A 13,406-nucleotide genomic window follows, 5' to 3' on the forward strand; every position below is an offset into this window, starting at 1 on the left:
CTGATTGTTAGGCGCACAGCGCACCTTCCCAGTACATCACAGCGAGGAAAAGTAGCAGTTAGTCTAGTAAGGAAAGAACAGTCTAGGGAAAAGGAAGGAATGGATGTGGTACAGTAGGTGGTGATTAAGTAATAATCGGTTATTACCGAGTTACCGGGCACGGAGGATGAGAAAAGGGGATCGAGAACATCACGTCCATACCTGAGTATCCCTCCGTAGACACTTGACTTGTTACGGACACTCCGATTTTATTGACGGCCCATTAATGACAACAGTAACGGGACACAAGGAAAGGGACCAACGTCGACTCCGGTAAATATACTGACGGAACGGTTTGGCTAAGGAAGGAAAACACAAAGTATATGCTGGTGCTGGTGCCGATTCTAAACAGACATTACGCCATAACACTTTTCCCTTTTCACTCTTAATCTGACTCATGCTCTCTCAAGCTTCAACTTCTACAACAACAAACTAACAAAGAACGAACATAAAAAAAAGCCCAAGTGGTATATCAAACTGAACGAGCTGCTTTCCTTCCCTTCCCTTCCCTTTCCTTGCTTCCAACACCAATCACACCAATCCAACACCTTGAAAGAACCAATCAACCAGGCAAGACCACCAGGCACAACAAAATCCCCCGACCTGGCAAGCCTTCACTCCTACTCCTACTCCTTACTCTTCCTCCATCACCACAAGCTGCTCCAACCCGTCAATGATCTCATCCTCCTCCTCATCCTTCCCTTCCTCTTCCTCAACACCATCGAGTCCACCATCCACTAACCCCAGTGCATATTGACCCGGGCTGAGCTCGAGACTGCCGAGTACCTAACGCAGTCCAATCACACTCATCTCCAGCGTCCACACCCTGCGGATCCACACCTTCAGCTTCGTGCCGGGCTCGAGACCCTCGACACCCTCGAGCTCGACACCTTCCCACCAGCACCTGCGAGCGGGCTTGCGCCAGAAAAGCAAAAGCTTCTGGGCCATGCCGACGGCGTTGCTGCCCATCTCGTTGCCCTTGATGTCGGAGCGCAGGCGGGCGAGGGCGAGGGAGCAGATGACGGCCTTGTTGGGCTCGCCGGCGCGATGGCCCCAGCGGTCGTCGTAGTTGAAGCCGCTGTAATGTATTGTTAGTGAAACTGTTCTTTCGAGTAGAATTGGAGGATGAGCTCAGAATCAGAGAACAAAACTTACCCAGCAGTCAACATCTCAATCAAATGCGCCTCGGTCGTGCCCGGCTCATCACTCTTCTTCAGCCCGCTGAAAATACCATCCTGCTTGAGCAGCGCTCGAGCAGCCGCGCGCTTGATCTCCATCATCTCAGCCTGACCAAGGTCGGCGCGAGGGGGGATGGCGTAGAAGTCCAGGTCCTCGCGCAGCACAATGATGCCGGCGCGCTTAGAACCGTCATCACCTCTTGCGCCAGACGCCGGGTCGAGGGGTACTATGCCATCGCTGCCATCTTGGGGGTTGGAAGGGTCTACGGGGATGGACTGGGCTACTGTGCGGAAGAACTCCAGCATGTATTGTAGGGATGCTGGGTCATACTGGTCACGAAGTTAGCGATGGTCTGGGTGGATAATTCGTGAGCGCGCAAACTTACGTCAACTTGTACGGCATCTCCCTCGCCAAAGCCACCCATGTGTCCTTCGGGGAAGAGTCCATTGGGAAAGAGGGACAAAAGGACGAATTCGGGTAACGTTAGCAACTCGTCGCGTGATAGTGTGAACCGCGTTCCCCTGTGAAGTGAATCAGTAAACGTCCGCTATAATACATCTTTTCGGGGCATTCTTACCGCAGGTCAATAGTAATCGTCTCATCGGCGGCGACATCTATCCAACAAACCCCATTGTTAACCTCTGTTTTATCCCAACATTGCCCAATTGACCACCTTCATCCAGAGCAACCCAACTCACCTCCAAGGGTATTAATAGGCGGTCCACCCTGCTGGACCTGAGTAATGATACTCGACGCTCCTCCCGCGGCAGCCATTAGATATGTGAAAGACTGGAGGGGACTGGATCCCTCCGAATATGCCGGTGGCGGCTCTGCTTCTTCCTCCTTGCGAGATGACTCGCCCTTGGTATCCTCCTTTTGAGAGAGCGCGCGCTTGGTTTCGTCCTGGAACTGGAATCCGGGGGACGAGGTCGAAGGCGCGGTGGCGACAAAAGCACTACTACTGCTTCCTACTCCTGATGGATGATGTACAACGAATGGATCGGACGGCGCGTAAGCTGGGGCGGCAGATGGCGATGATGCGACTTCGTTTAATTCGTCTTGGTCGTTGACGACGTCGTTATTATCGAAATCGGTGACTGAAACGGCGGCGTACTTGCCGTCGAATGGTTCAAAGACGGATGCTGAACTGGCAAGTTCGGGGTCCGCTGATGGACTGGCAAAGAGCGACGAGAAGGGCGGAGGTCGTCCGGCTGAAGAGGACTCGGACGCCGGGTATTGGGGTGGCGGAGAACGAGAGGCCGATGGTGGCTCAGGACCGGCGACAGCGGTGGTGGTAGTTGGGCGACGGAAGCCGTTGACTTCTGCAGTGAAGCAGACAAGACCCGGCGGAAGTGTCTCGGGTATGGTGTTGTTGTCGTCGGACAGGTGGTTTAGGTGATGGTGATCCAGGGCCAGGTTGTCCAGGTTCAGGTCCAGGTCCAGGTCGGATAGCAATCCAGTGTCTTCTTCTGCGCTACGCCGTTTGGGGAGAGAAAGGCGAGAGGCCCTGTGGTGATGTGGAGGGTGGTCGAAGATGGGCCCGGAGGACGAGCAGCTGGAATCTCGCGGCGCAGACAGGGTGACGACGGGGGTGGGTGTCGCAATTGGGAATTAATTCGGTCGTGATTTTGGATCTAATATAAGGGGCTAGGGACGTGATAAAGCTGGGGGAGCCGAAGAAAGGTTAGCCAAGTTTCCATGGACCCAGTCGTCACAGTGTTCCTCTTGATGGCGATGGAGAGTGTTTGCTTTGGTTATTTTCCACCTCGACCTGTTTCCATCAAGAGTCTTGACTTACCTTCCTGAAAAAACACACACAGTCAATTGATTGCATGGGATCGATGGTATTGGGTTACGCGATGGAGATGGCAATGGCGCGACTTGTTGAATTGGATGGGATGGATGAGTGATGTTGTTGGCGCGGACAATGGTCGGGAATTAGGATTAGGTGAAGGGCCAAGTAAGATTGGGGTTCCTCTTCGGGGAGAGTGGGATGCTATTACCGTGGCAGATATACCCAGCAAGTACCTGGGCGTAATTACCTGCGAGCCTCCACTGCCCAATCTGAGGTAGGCTAGGCTAGCTGGTCCAATCGTCTAATTAGATGGCCCTGTCGTCTGAGATGTCAGATGGTCCGGGCGGGAAAAGGTCCAGAAGAGGGTCGAATGGTTCTTTCGTGACAGGTTTCGCTTTCTGGCAAGAAATCGGTGTAATTCGACACTTTGGAAGTGGATGTCCTGAACAAGCAAACAAAGAAGAGATTCTCGAAGAAGAAAATCAAGGAGCTCGAATCAAGGGACCTATAACTCTGGTGTGACAGGTCTTAGATTCGGTAAATTTGTACTTGTAAGAAGTTGAAATGCGAAGAAATGACGCGGAAAGAATCAAGAAGACGGGACGGCAAGACGGGAGACGACAGGCGAAACTTCCACTTCCAAGCACACTTGTCAAAGTTGACAGCAGCACTGACGGAATTGATCGATTGACATCCGATGGACACAACAGAAGAAACTTTGGATCTTTTTTTCCTGTCCGGTTGTTTGAGATCAATCCCGTCCGATGGATCAAGGATTCTCACTCTTACAACAACTGCACCGCGATGGATAGATCCCCCGAAATGCAACTGATGCAACTGTATGGGGCGGCCAGGGGTGCTGCTCCATGCTGTCTGCTGTCACGCTGTGAAATTACCGCTGAGGCGCTGGAATTGCCAATCACTGCTCGAGCTGCCAATTGTTAGCTGCCAAGTGAGCCAAGCTTCCAAGCAGCACAGTCCCTGCTTCTGTAGCCGCCCGTCTACGGACCAATCACCATGTCAACAGACCAACATCACGGTTGGGGATTGTCTCGTGCATATAGCAATTTGGGGAGACCGATGCTGTTCAAGAAGGTTCATACGTTTGACATCAGGATTGGCGGGTGATGGGATTTTGAAGCTTTGGAACTGAAGCTGTTCATACAGTGTCTGTCAATGACATATTCGATGATGCATAACCCTAACCCTGCCCCTGACCACCTAGCCATTAGGGTACATAAAACCATCAAGGTCCCCTTCCAAGACTTCCATCTTCATCAGTCATCATCATCACTATCCCCAAAAATGGCCTTGAACACTTCATCTCCCGGCCTCTTCCCTTCCAACGCCTCATTCCTCGACGTATCAAGGACCGCAGCCGCAGGCTTCTGTGCCTCTCCTCCTCCTCTTTCCAAATCAGCCATGGCCGTACTCCCTCCTCCTCCTCCGCCGCCAGTGCTCCCAAACTCCAAACCCAACAACTCCCTCTCAACAGCACCTGCTCCACCACCACCCTGATACCCGTACGACTGAAACTGCGACCACACGTCATCCTTCTTCCTCTCACTAGTCGCATCGTAATTATCAGGCTGCACATGTGCCGGCGGCTTGACTCCAAACCGCTTACACAACAACCTCGTAGGATAAAAGTCCGTCGTAGACCTAGTCATGGTGCCAAACATACCCAATCTCGCCGCCTCTTCCGCTGGATCCTCTGGTTTTGGTGGCGGTTTTGATACCAAACTGTCTTTGTCCCCAGTAGTTGACGTAGCAGCTTTGGTCGATGAACTCGTAGTAAACCGACTAGCCATAAACCCCGTCATCGGCTTAAAGATCCGCGCACAATTGAAGAACTCATGAAACTCCCTCAACCACTCCTCATCCGTCAACTTCTTCGGCTTCGGTGGTAGTTGCGGTCTAAACCCCGCTTGGAACTCCAAGTACCCTCTATACCGTGCACGCTTCTCCTCGTCTTCAGCATAGGGCGCGCCACCGCCGATGCCGCGGGAGATGGCGGCTATGGCGGTCTCCTTGTCGAGTTTGGGAACGCGGTCGAGGAGTTCTTGTTGCTTTTCGGCTTCGCTGCGGGCGTAGGCGGCGGGAACTTCCCCGAAAGCTTGGGGCAGGTCGGAGCGGCCCGTGACGGCGGCGAGACGGTCGCGAGAGGCGGGGGAGATGAAGTCGAAGACGGATTTTCCGGGTAACTGCTTTTCGCCAAGGAGGGCGGCGCGGGCTTTGGGGTCGAGGGTGGAGGCTTTGGCTACGTCGGCTGTTGAGACGTAGTTTGCTGCTGGGGACCCGCCGGATTCCGGTTTGGGTGTCCTGGATGATACCCACCCTGGAGGGATCTGGGGAGGTGGGTATTTTCCTTCGGAGTTGGTTTCGGTTGTGAGGGCGTCGGGTTCTTTGCCGAAGACGAACCCGTCGAGGGGTAGGCGGCCGTCGTGGCATTTGCGAACTCCTAACCCTACTTTGCCTAATATTGATGATGCTGCTTTCTTGGTGATGAACTTCGGTTTTGCTTGTAACGTCGGGTTGGCCGCTATCGTAGCCTTCTTTTTCTTCTTGTCTCCGCCTATTACTCGGTTGTAGGATATTTTGGGGCCGACTTCGTATGGATCTTCGTCGTCTGAGCCGGTATCATTCAGGACGCCTATCCCTATACCTCCTCGAACCTTGTTGGTTTCCTTCTTCCGAGCCCCGCCTATTGTGAGTTTTGGTCGTCCCAGCGAGCCGTAGTCGTCTTCATCTTCGTCGTCCGTGTCACCGTGACTGCTTTTCTTTGACCCCGACAGACCGATTGGCGTCAGTCTGCTCTCTCCCGCGTACCCTAAGCCCTTGCGATCCGTCTTCTTCACAAACGCAATCATGGGTACGTTTTCCGGCGCAAAGAGGAAAGTTCCCCCTTGGGCAGTCGCATCGTTCTGCAGCTCGAGTCGCGCTTTCCTCCGTACCTTGGGGCCAATGCCTTGACCTTCCCTCCAGCCCATCTTCTTGAGTAGTTTCACACCCATAGTTTCACCCTGGGTACGAAAGAGGCCCATAAGGCTGCTCGCTCGTGTGGCATCGTTCGCGGTCGAGCCTAGCCCGGCGAAGGCGGCGTTGGTCTGGATTTTCTTGGCTTCTTCAGCATCGGCAAGATCCTCCTCGTCCATAAAGTCCTCCGGTCGTTGTTGGACAGCTTTCGGGGCATCTTTGTGACGGTTGGTTCGTGATGAGACAAATGTCGAGGGTGTCCATCCTTCTTTGGAGCCGACGGTGTTAAAGTAGCTAATGGAGGTTATTGTTAGCAAAAAGTGAGAGCGGTCTTCGTGGAAAGGAGCTATACATACCCTGCACTGAATCCTCCTGTGAATGCGCCGTGTAGTCTTTTCCTCCCTCTCTCGTCCCTCACCTCCTGCTTCCAGATCGGTACGTAGGAGCCATCGTCGCGAACTTCGGGGTCGCGCGGTGGAAGAGGTGTGCCGAAGAAAACGTAGGGTGATTGTTGAGCAGTAAGATCGGCCTCGAAAGTTGCGCGTGACCTCTTGTAGGACATGGAGAGGATGGGTGGTCGAAAGGGTGATTATATCGTGTGTTGACAAATGTGGAATTCGAGGCTGAAGCTCAGCACAAGCTAGCTCTATGCAAGCTGGAAGGTGTGGGTGGTTCGTGATGGAACGCGACGGTCGCTAAATTTAGGGCGCTGTTCAGCCTTGCTCCGGGGCTTCTTGGCCAGCTGGCAGGGGCAGGCATGTCAGCGGTCAAAAGGGAAGGCGGTACCAGTTCTAGAACGGAGCGGGGTCATTCTGCCGCTGCCGATGCGGGGACGGCGCTCGACGACAGGGGCTGTCCCTGGGGAAAGTGCCCTGAAACTTGTGTGATTTTAGAAGCCCGACGGTTGAGACCAGACCGAAAGACGAAAGAAGCAAGACATTCCTGTTCACTTTATGTTGAAACTCATTGACCGATGGAAGCATCAATTCTTCTGCCATGTTGAGCCGCAAAGTCGCTTTCAATATCAGAGCCGTGGATCAGACCGTTGGAACCTCTCCCGACGGGCTGGATCCGGGCGTCCGTCCGCTGGCGCCCGAGAGCTTCAGACGGCAGAAAGTGGAATTGCAAGTGCAGCATCTCGGCCCGCCGAATGCAGCCCAGTTGTGTTTGCTCGGCATCATGAAACAAGCCGATGAATTTCATTCTTTGCTGGACAAACACGGACGAAGATGATGAATACCTATCAAGCCTCACATTGCACAAATCTGTTCAAGACGACGAGACGGTTGGAAACCCCGCATGAAGGTGATAACTGTAACCCAACAACCTGGAGAGGTGATCAGGTTCCTGTCTTGGAAATATCGCTTTGATCCGCAGCATGATATCATTTCAGCGGGCAATATCCGGTACGCATTGTTGGTCGATCCTTGATATTTCGGTCTTTTTTCCACGCATTTTGTTTGATATCCTGGGAAAATTCTTTGTAACGTTTCAGGTCTTTCCGCGTGGATATCGTGAGATTCCAAAGGAGTGATTAAAAATGCTTTCAAATGTCTCCCGCACAGAAACGGATGTCTCATGCTGTACAACACCGGCCTCCTCTGGTGATTGGGGTGATGAGGACAGCCGGCAATGAGAGTCAGAAGAAGAAAGTTGCATAGTACTTACCATCCCGTCCCATGTCGACTCAGCTCAAGTTTCTGAAAAGAGTCTGGTGATAAGGTTGCCTTGCACTCCGACGCTCACTGCACCAGAGCTGCCATTGGGCAAAGCTTCCCCGCAAGTCGTGGGCTTGAGGCACGGCCGCCATTCCGCGATATCCAATGTTGCAGTATCAAGGCTGCGGTGTGGCACAGAGAGCTTCCTTTTTCGAGATGTATCAGTCAAGAGAGAGTATCCCAAATCTGACAGTTCCCGTCCGAGCTGAAGGAGGGCATCCCGGAGACAAGCATTCTCTCCTGAATTGCTGGCACCAGTCTGAAGCTGCCCGTCTCTTGAACCCCAGCTTCTGGCCAGTCAGATGGGATCCAGGAGTTGCATCCTTCTCGAAGCTCGCCGCGGGCCTTTTCCGGGTGCTGTAGACGTGGCATTGGAGTCTGGGACCGGTTTTGGTCGAGAACGAATCAAAAGAGCTCCGCGGCGGAGGGCAGGTCGTCAAACTCCCCACCACGCCAACAGCGGATCCCGATCCAAGCTGTGAGAGACGATGAGATGTTAAAAGATTCTGTGCTGAATAGTGAAGAGCGGTCAATTGGTCGTTTATTCCTAATCTTTTGATCAGTCTCAAAAAGAATAGTTAGCTGCCTATAAGTTTGGTTATACCAAGGTCAACATCCGACTCACATGTCAAGATATCGGAATGGCTTCAGGGGCTTTTGAGGGGAACATGTTGTGGAGGAAGGGTGGATGCGGTTGAAGGGCGCCGGCCAAGAAGGATGATCACGAACGACAACTGTGCCCTTTGTGGGTTTAGAAATGCACGGCCCTCCTCAAGTGTCCTGGCCTTCCTTGTCCTTTTTCTCATGGTGACTGAAATTCACAAATGAGATGCCGGATTGCCTTGGAACTGCTGGATCCCCCGGTGGTTCTTGGTGGTCCCTTTCTTTGGTGTGCCTCGGTGGTCCTCAAGAAATGGACAACATTGGGTCCAGGCCAGGAGAAAAGGAAGACCATTCGAGGCAAAGGTCAGGAGAAGGACTACATGGCAATACTTAACACGAGAGGATAGACTCGAAATTGTAGCCGTTGGTGATGGCCTCGTCTGTCCGTTACCGTGCCTCACCTTCAATGTCTCCGGAGTTCTGGCTGTGGAGGAGGTCAAAAGAGGCTGATGTTTAGCGTTCGGTATAGTGTCATCTGTGGTGTTAAGCGCGCTCCTATTCAAGGCAACCTCATCATTCACCCCAGAAACTGGGAACTGACCTGACAAGTGAATCATACCCGCCGGCCTGGTTCTTAGGATGTCTGGGATCATGTTGAAACAATCACAGATCTTTGTTTTTATATCGGGCCTGATCTCTTTTCAAAAGCGGTCGACCTGGCGGTGACGCTTGAAGAAGGCGGACAGATATTCCCACATGTTAACAGATGAGAGGCAGAAGTACCTCGAGCAATAGCACTAAAGAGGTAGACCCACTCCAAGTCCCTTGCCCAGGGCGCCCCGTCCGTCTCACTGCAAAACCCAACCACCAATTCTTTGTCAGTGGCCGACGCAGCGGGCCCATCTCCAAAGCCTCCCCGTCGGGCCCCTTCACTGTGCTTGCATCCTGTCTCCACTGCCCTGCTTCCGCCATCCCGACTTGGCCAGAGACAACACAAGACCGGGCAGACAATCATTAACCCTTTCCGACCATTATTTGACTTTTGTCAACAACACCTCTCTAGACAACTTCTTACATTTACCTCGCAGCTCGCTCACCCCGTCACAAGAGTTGCTGTCGGGAACGCCGTCTCGAGGTTTGACACATGTGCCAAGGTTGAACCAACTCCCGTCTAACTCAATCGAAGCACGGGCACCTCTCCTCGACTGACCCTCACAGCGACCAAAGCTCCCGTCCTGTTGTTCTCCGCCGGACCTGACTGCGGACTGCACTTCCACAACTCCTCCCAACAATCTGCTGCTTCATCTCAACTTGCAACACTGCCCTGCACAGCACCAACCCAAAATCCTGGATCGTTTTCGGCATCGGGCAGCCGGAGTACAGCATTTCGCTCCCTCCTTGCATTTTCACCTAGTACTCCCACTCTCCACTACTTCTCTCCCGCAACCGAATTCGCGTGGATCGCTCGAGACCAGATTCCCCATTACGCCCATTTCGCTTTGTACCTGAGCCCTGGATTAGGTCCTGAATTAGGCTCCCGGGCCCGACTGTAATCTTGCGACTTGCACCACGAGGTCAGTCCGGACAAATACCACGACATATCCGCCCTCCACAATCCTCGTAATCGACCAAGCCGTATCCAGGTAGTCATCTCTACTCGCCTATAGTCAACCATTGGCTTCGCCGACTGAGACTCGACCAGAACACCCCAAGACCCCCGACCCCCGACCCCCGTCCTCCCCCGGCTGCGACTAGGGATCAGGACTCCGACCGCCCTACCGCCAACCCGGCTCCATCACCCTGGGAAATCCCCTTTGCTTCAGACCAAAAGAGTACTCCGTACCACCACACGCGTCTCCACCCCCCATGGCGACGACACTCTCCTCTGGCGCCGCCGCCGAACTCCCCATCCGGTCACAGTCTGTTCGGACTCGGCGTCCCCCTACCACATCACGACCAGAGCCACCACTGCCGCGGTCCGAATCAACCAGCAGAGCTGAAGCCTCGCGTCCCCACCGCCGGAGCAGTCAGCGATCTGCCTCAGGAGCAACCGCAGCAGCAGCTACCACTACCACGGCCACATCGTCGAGACACCACCACCATCCTTCACAACAGCAGCAGCATCACCATCAGCAGCCCGACATGTCCGCTGCCGCTGCTGCTGCCGCTCCCCACGGCCACCCCAGCGCCGGGGACGACCATCGCAATGGCGCCGACGCAGCTACCTCGACACACCGCAGTGCCACCGGCACCACCAAGCAGCGATACCGTACCGTGATCCCCGCGCCTTCCGGTAACTATGCCTTCATCAAGACAATTGGTCAGGGTAGCATGGGCAAGGTCAAGCTGGCGAAAAAGGAGGGCACCAATGAATTGGCAAGTCAACCCATCAAATGCGACATCCCGGTTGTTCCGTTTCTTTAGCTAACTCTTACCTTTCTTTCTCTGTTTTTAGGTTGCCTGCAAGATCATTGAGAGAGTATCGCCCGACGATGGCCGACAGTCGAGGGAAGAACGTGAAAAGGCCGATGCCGCTAGGGAAGACCGTAACGCCCGTGAGGCGGCTATCGTCAGCCTCCTGAACCATCAGTACATTTGCGGACTCCGCGATAATTTGCGAACAAGGTGGCATTGGTACATGCTTTTTGAATACGTTAATGGCGGCCAAATGCTGGACTACATCATTTCCCACGGTAAGCTTAAGGAGAAACAGGCTCGCAAGTTCGCTCGCCAAATAGCCAGTGCCGTCGACTATTGCCACCGCAACAGCATTGTGCATCGCGACTTGAAGATCGAGAACATCCTGATCAGCAAGACTGGCGACATCAAGATTATTGATTTCGGTCTCAGCAACCTTTTCTCCCCAGAGGAGGATAGGAAACTCAAGACATACTGCGGCAGTCTCTACTTTGCCGCTCCCGAGCTTTTGCAGGCAAGGCCATACACTGGTCCCGAGGTTGACGTATGGAGCTTTGGTGTTGTTCTGTTTGTGTTGGTGTGCGGCAAGGTTCCGTTTGACGACCAGTACATGCCCGCTCTTCACCAGAAAATCAAGAAGGGCGTAGTTGACTATCCCAATTGGCTTTCTTCGGGTATGTTTCCACACACAATCCCTGACCTCACTGGACAGCATGCTAACTTGGCTGTCTGCAGAATGCAAGCACCTCATCTCGCGCATGTTGGTGACTGACCCCAAACAGCGAGCCACCATGCATGAGGTCATGAACCACCCTTGGATGCTCAAGGGTTACAACGGACCCCCCGATAACTACCTCCCGCGCCGCGAGCCCCTGACGCTTCCCCTCGATCCCGAAGTCATTTCGCAGATGACCGGTTTCAAGTTTGGGCCTCCAGAGTATATCACAGCAGAGTTGACCAAGCGCATTAAGTCGCCCAAGTACCAGGCCGCCATCCGCCGTCTTGAAAAGGAGAGAGAACGACCGGAGCCAGTCCCGAAAGATGCCGAGAAGAAGCGTGGCTTTGGTTTCGATTTCTACAAGAGAAGGAATTCTGTGACGAGCAAGGACACGCTGACTGCCACCAGTTCTGAGGGTCTTCCCCTTGGCGATGATCCTCTTAACGCTTTCGACCCTCTTGTTTCCATTTACTATCTGGTTCGCGAAAAGCTCGAGCGCGAGCGCAACCACGTCCACATTGACTTGCAACAACCATCCAAGGCACAGCAGCCACCTTCGTCATCACAGACACAGGTACCAGTACCTCCTTCTCCCGTTGTCCGACCAAGGGAGAAACATTCCCTTGCCGATATCGTGCCACCACAGCCCGTCCACAATGCCGAACCACGGAGCCGACAAAGGACAAGGTCGCACAGTGAGGATCAGCCTAGGGAGCCCATCAAGAGTGGTCTACTCTCGCCCGATATGGTCCCCGCCAAGAAGGAGAGCACGGCCGCCGGTATCCTCCGCAGACTTAGCACCCGTGACAAGCGAAAGGAGCCTCCAGCGACAGCTAACTCAACGGACGGCAAGCCGCCCCTCCGGGGTTCCATGTCCATGCGCGCCAAGTCGCTCGGCCACGCTCGGAGGGAGTCCATCCAGATGCGACGAGCCAAGCGCGAGGCCGAGGCCGCTGCTCAGCAGGCTCAGTCACAAACAACAGAGCCTCAAAGAAGCTACCAGAGCCATCACCACTCTGTCCGCGAAGAGACGGACGCTGAGCTGGTGGATAGCGACCCAAGAGGCGAGACCTCGGGCGGTTCCAACGAGAGGCTAGAGCCTGAAGATCCCGATCTGGCCAAGCCTGTGTTCCTCAAGGGTATCTTCAGCGTATCCACAACCTCGACAAGACCTCTCTCTGAAATAAGGGCGGATATCAAGCGAGTGTTGCGGGTGCTTGGCGTTGACTTTACTGAGATCAAGGGTGGTTTCAGCTGTCTGCATACGCCCAGCATCAACCACGCCGAACGACAACCGACGGTAATGACCGAGGGCGGCAATGATATCGAGTTCGAGATCTTGATCGTCAAGGTCCCGATTGTCAGTCTGCACGGTGTCCAGTTCAAGAGGCTCGCCGGAAACACTTGGCAGTATAAGGCCTTGGCGGAGAAGATTGTTCGGGAGCTGCGACTGTAATGGACTGATTGGGTTGAAGTTTGTTGGATTGTACTGTAAGGTTGCTGGCATGGATGATGACAGCATGGAAAGCAAGCGGATGGTTGCGAGGGTGAGCAAAATGTGCTTTTGATGATTTGACAGTATGGGCGTTCTGCGTTGGGGAGTCACCTACGCTACCTGAACTTTCCCCCTTAATTGTCTCGCTCAGTCTTGAGAAAGGAGTCTTGGGTCTGAGACCGGACTTCTACTCTCTCGCTCAAAACTATAAAACAAGAAAGAAAAGGGACGGGTGTCACAAAGGGGAAAAAGGAAACAGGATTTTGTGTTTGCGGGTTGTTCTTATTTCATGTACTTGCGCGCACAACACTCTCGCTTACACTCTCACACTCTCACACATACTCTGGACTGGTATTGGTCTGGTCGGTCGGTCGTTTTTCTCACTCACGATTGGGGTCGTCACTACTTACACACTCATGTCTGATTTCGTTTTTGCGAGTCCTTTTTTTGCGAGGCATGGCAGCA

At 53.7% G+C, this 13,406-nt stretch overlaps 3 protein-coding genes across 3 annotated transcripts; 1 reads left to right on the plus strand and 2 right to left on the minus strand.

Moving 5' to 3' along the window:
* Window positions 1-825: 825 nt before the first annotated feature.
* On the minus strand, window positions 826-6,551 carry B0H65DRAFT_575607 (uncharacterized protein; the record flags this gene model as incomplete). Its single annotated transcript, XM_062830625.1, has 8 exons — window positions 826-1,117; window positions 1,195-1,547; window positions 1,604-1,739; window positions 1,796-1,832; window positions 1,917-2,780; window positions 4,308-4,511; window positions 4,581-6,283; window positions 6,346-6,551. The coding sequence occupies 8 exons, from the start codon at window positions 6,549-6,551 to the stop codon at window positions 826-828; spliced, it is 3,795 nt and encodes a 1,264-aa protein (XP_062680202.1).
* Window positions 6,552-8,297: 1,746 nt separating this feature from the next.
* B0H65DRAFT_218680 (uncharacterized protein) lies at window positions 8,298-9,023 on the minus strand. The gene has a single exon (XM_062822018.1). The coding sequence runs from the start codon at window positions 8,961-8,963 to the stop codon at window positions 8,526-8,528; it is 438 nt and encodes a 145-aa protein (XP_062680203.1). The 5' UTR covers window positions 8,964-9,023; the 3' UTR covers window positions 8,298-8,525.
* A 729-nt stretch (window positions 9,024-9,752) lies between these two features.
* B0H65DRAFT_218701 (kinase-like domain-containing protein) lies at window positions 9,753-13,150 on the plus strand. The gene is made up of 3 exons (XM_062822019.1): window positions 9,753-10,686; window positions 10,766-11,402; window positions 11,464-13,150. The coding sequence occupies exons 1-3, from the start codon at window positions 10,177-10,179 to the stop codon at window positions 12,900-12,902; spliced, it is 2,586 nt and encodes an 861-aa protein (XP_062680204.1). The 5' UTR covers window positions 9,753-10,176; the 3' UTR covers window positions 12,903-13,150.
* The last annotated feature ends 256 nt before the right edge of the window (window positions 13,151-13,406 follow it).

This window comes from Neurospora tetraspora, assembly GCF_033439725.1.
Source record: "Neurospora tetraspora strain CBS 560.94 chromosome Unknown B0H65scaffold_5, whole genome shotgun sequence".
In the NCBI taxonomy this organism is placed as follows: Eukaryota; Fungi; Ascomycota; class Sordariomycetes; order Sordariales; family Sordariaceae; genus Neurospora; species Neurospora tetraspora.

Coding starts and splice junctions, on each gene's coding strand:
- B0H65DRAFT_218680 (XM_062822018.1), bottom strand. CDS start 8,963: ATGATCCCAGACATCCTAAGAACCAGGCCGGCGGGTATGATTCACTTG.
- B0H65DRAFT_218701 (XM_062822019.1), top strand. CDS start 10,177: ATGGCGACGACACTCTCCTCTGGCGCCGCCGCCGAACTCCCCATCCGG. Junction 10,687..10,765: donor AGGAGGGCACCAATGAATTG/GCAAGTCAACCC, acceptor CTCTGTTTTTAG/GTTGCCTGCAAGATCATTGA. Junction 11,403..11,463: donor TCCCAATTGGCTTTCTTCGG/GTATGTTTCCAC, acceptor GGCTGTCTGCAG/AATGCAAGCACCTCATCTCG.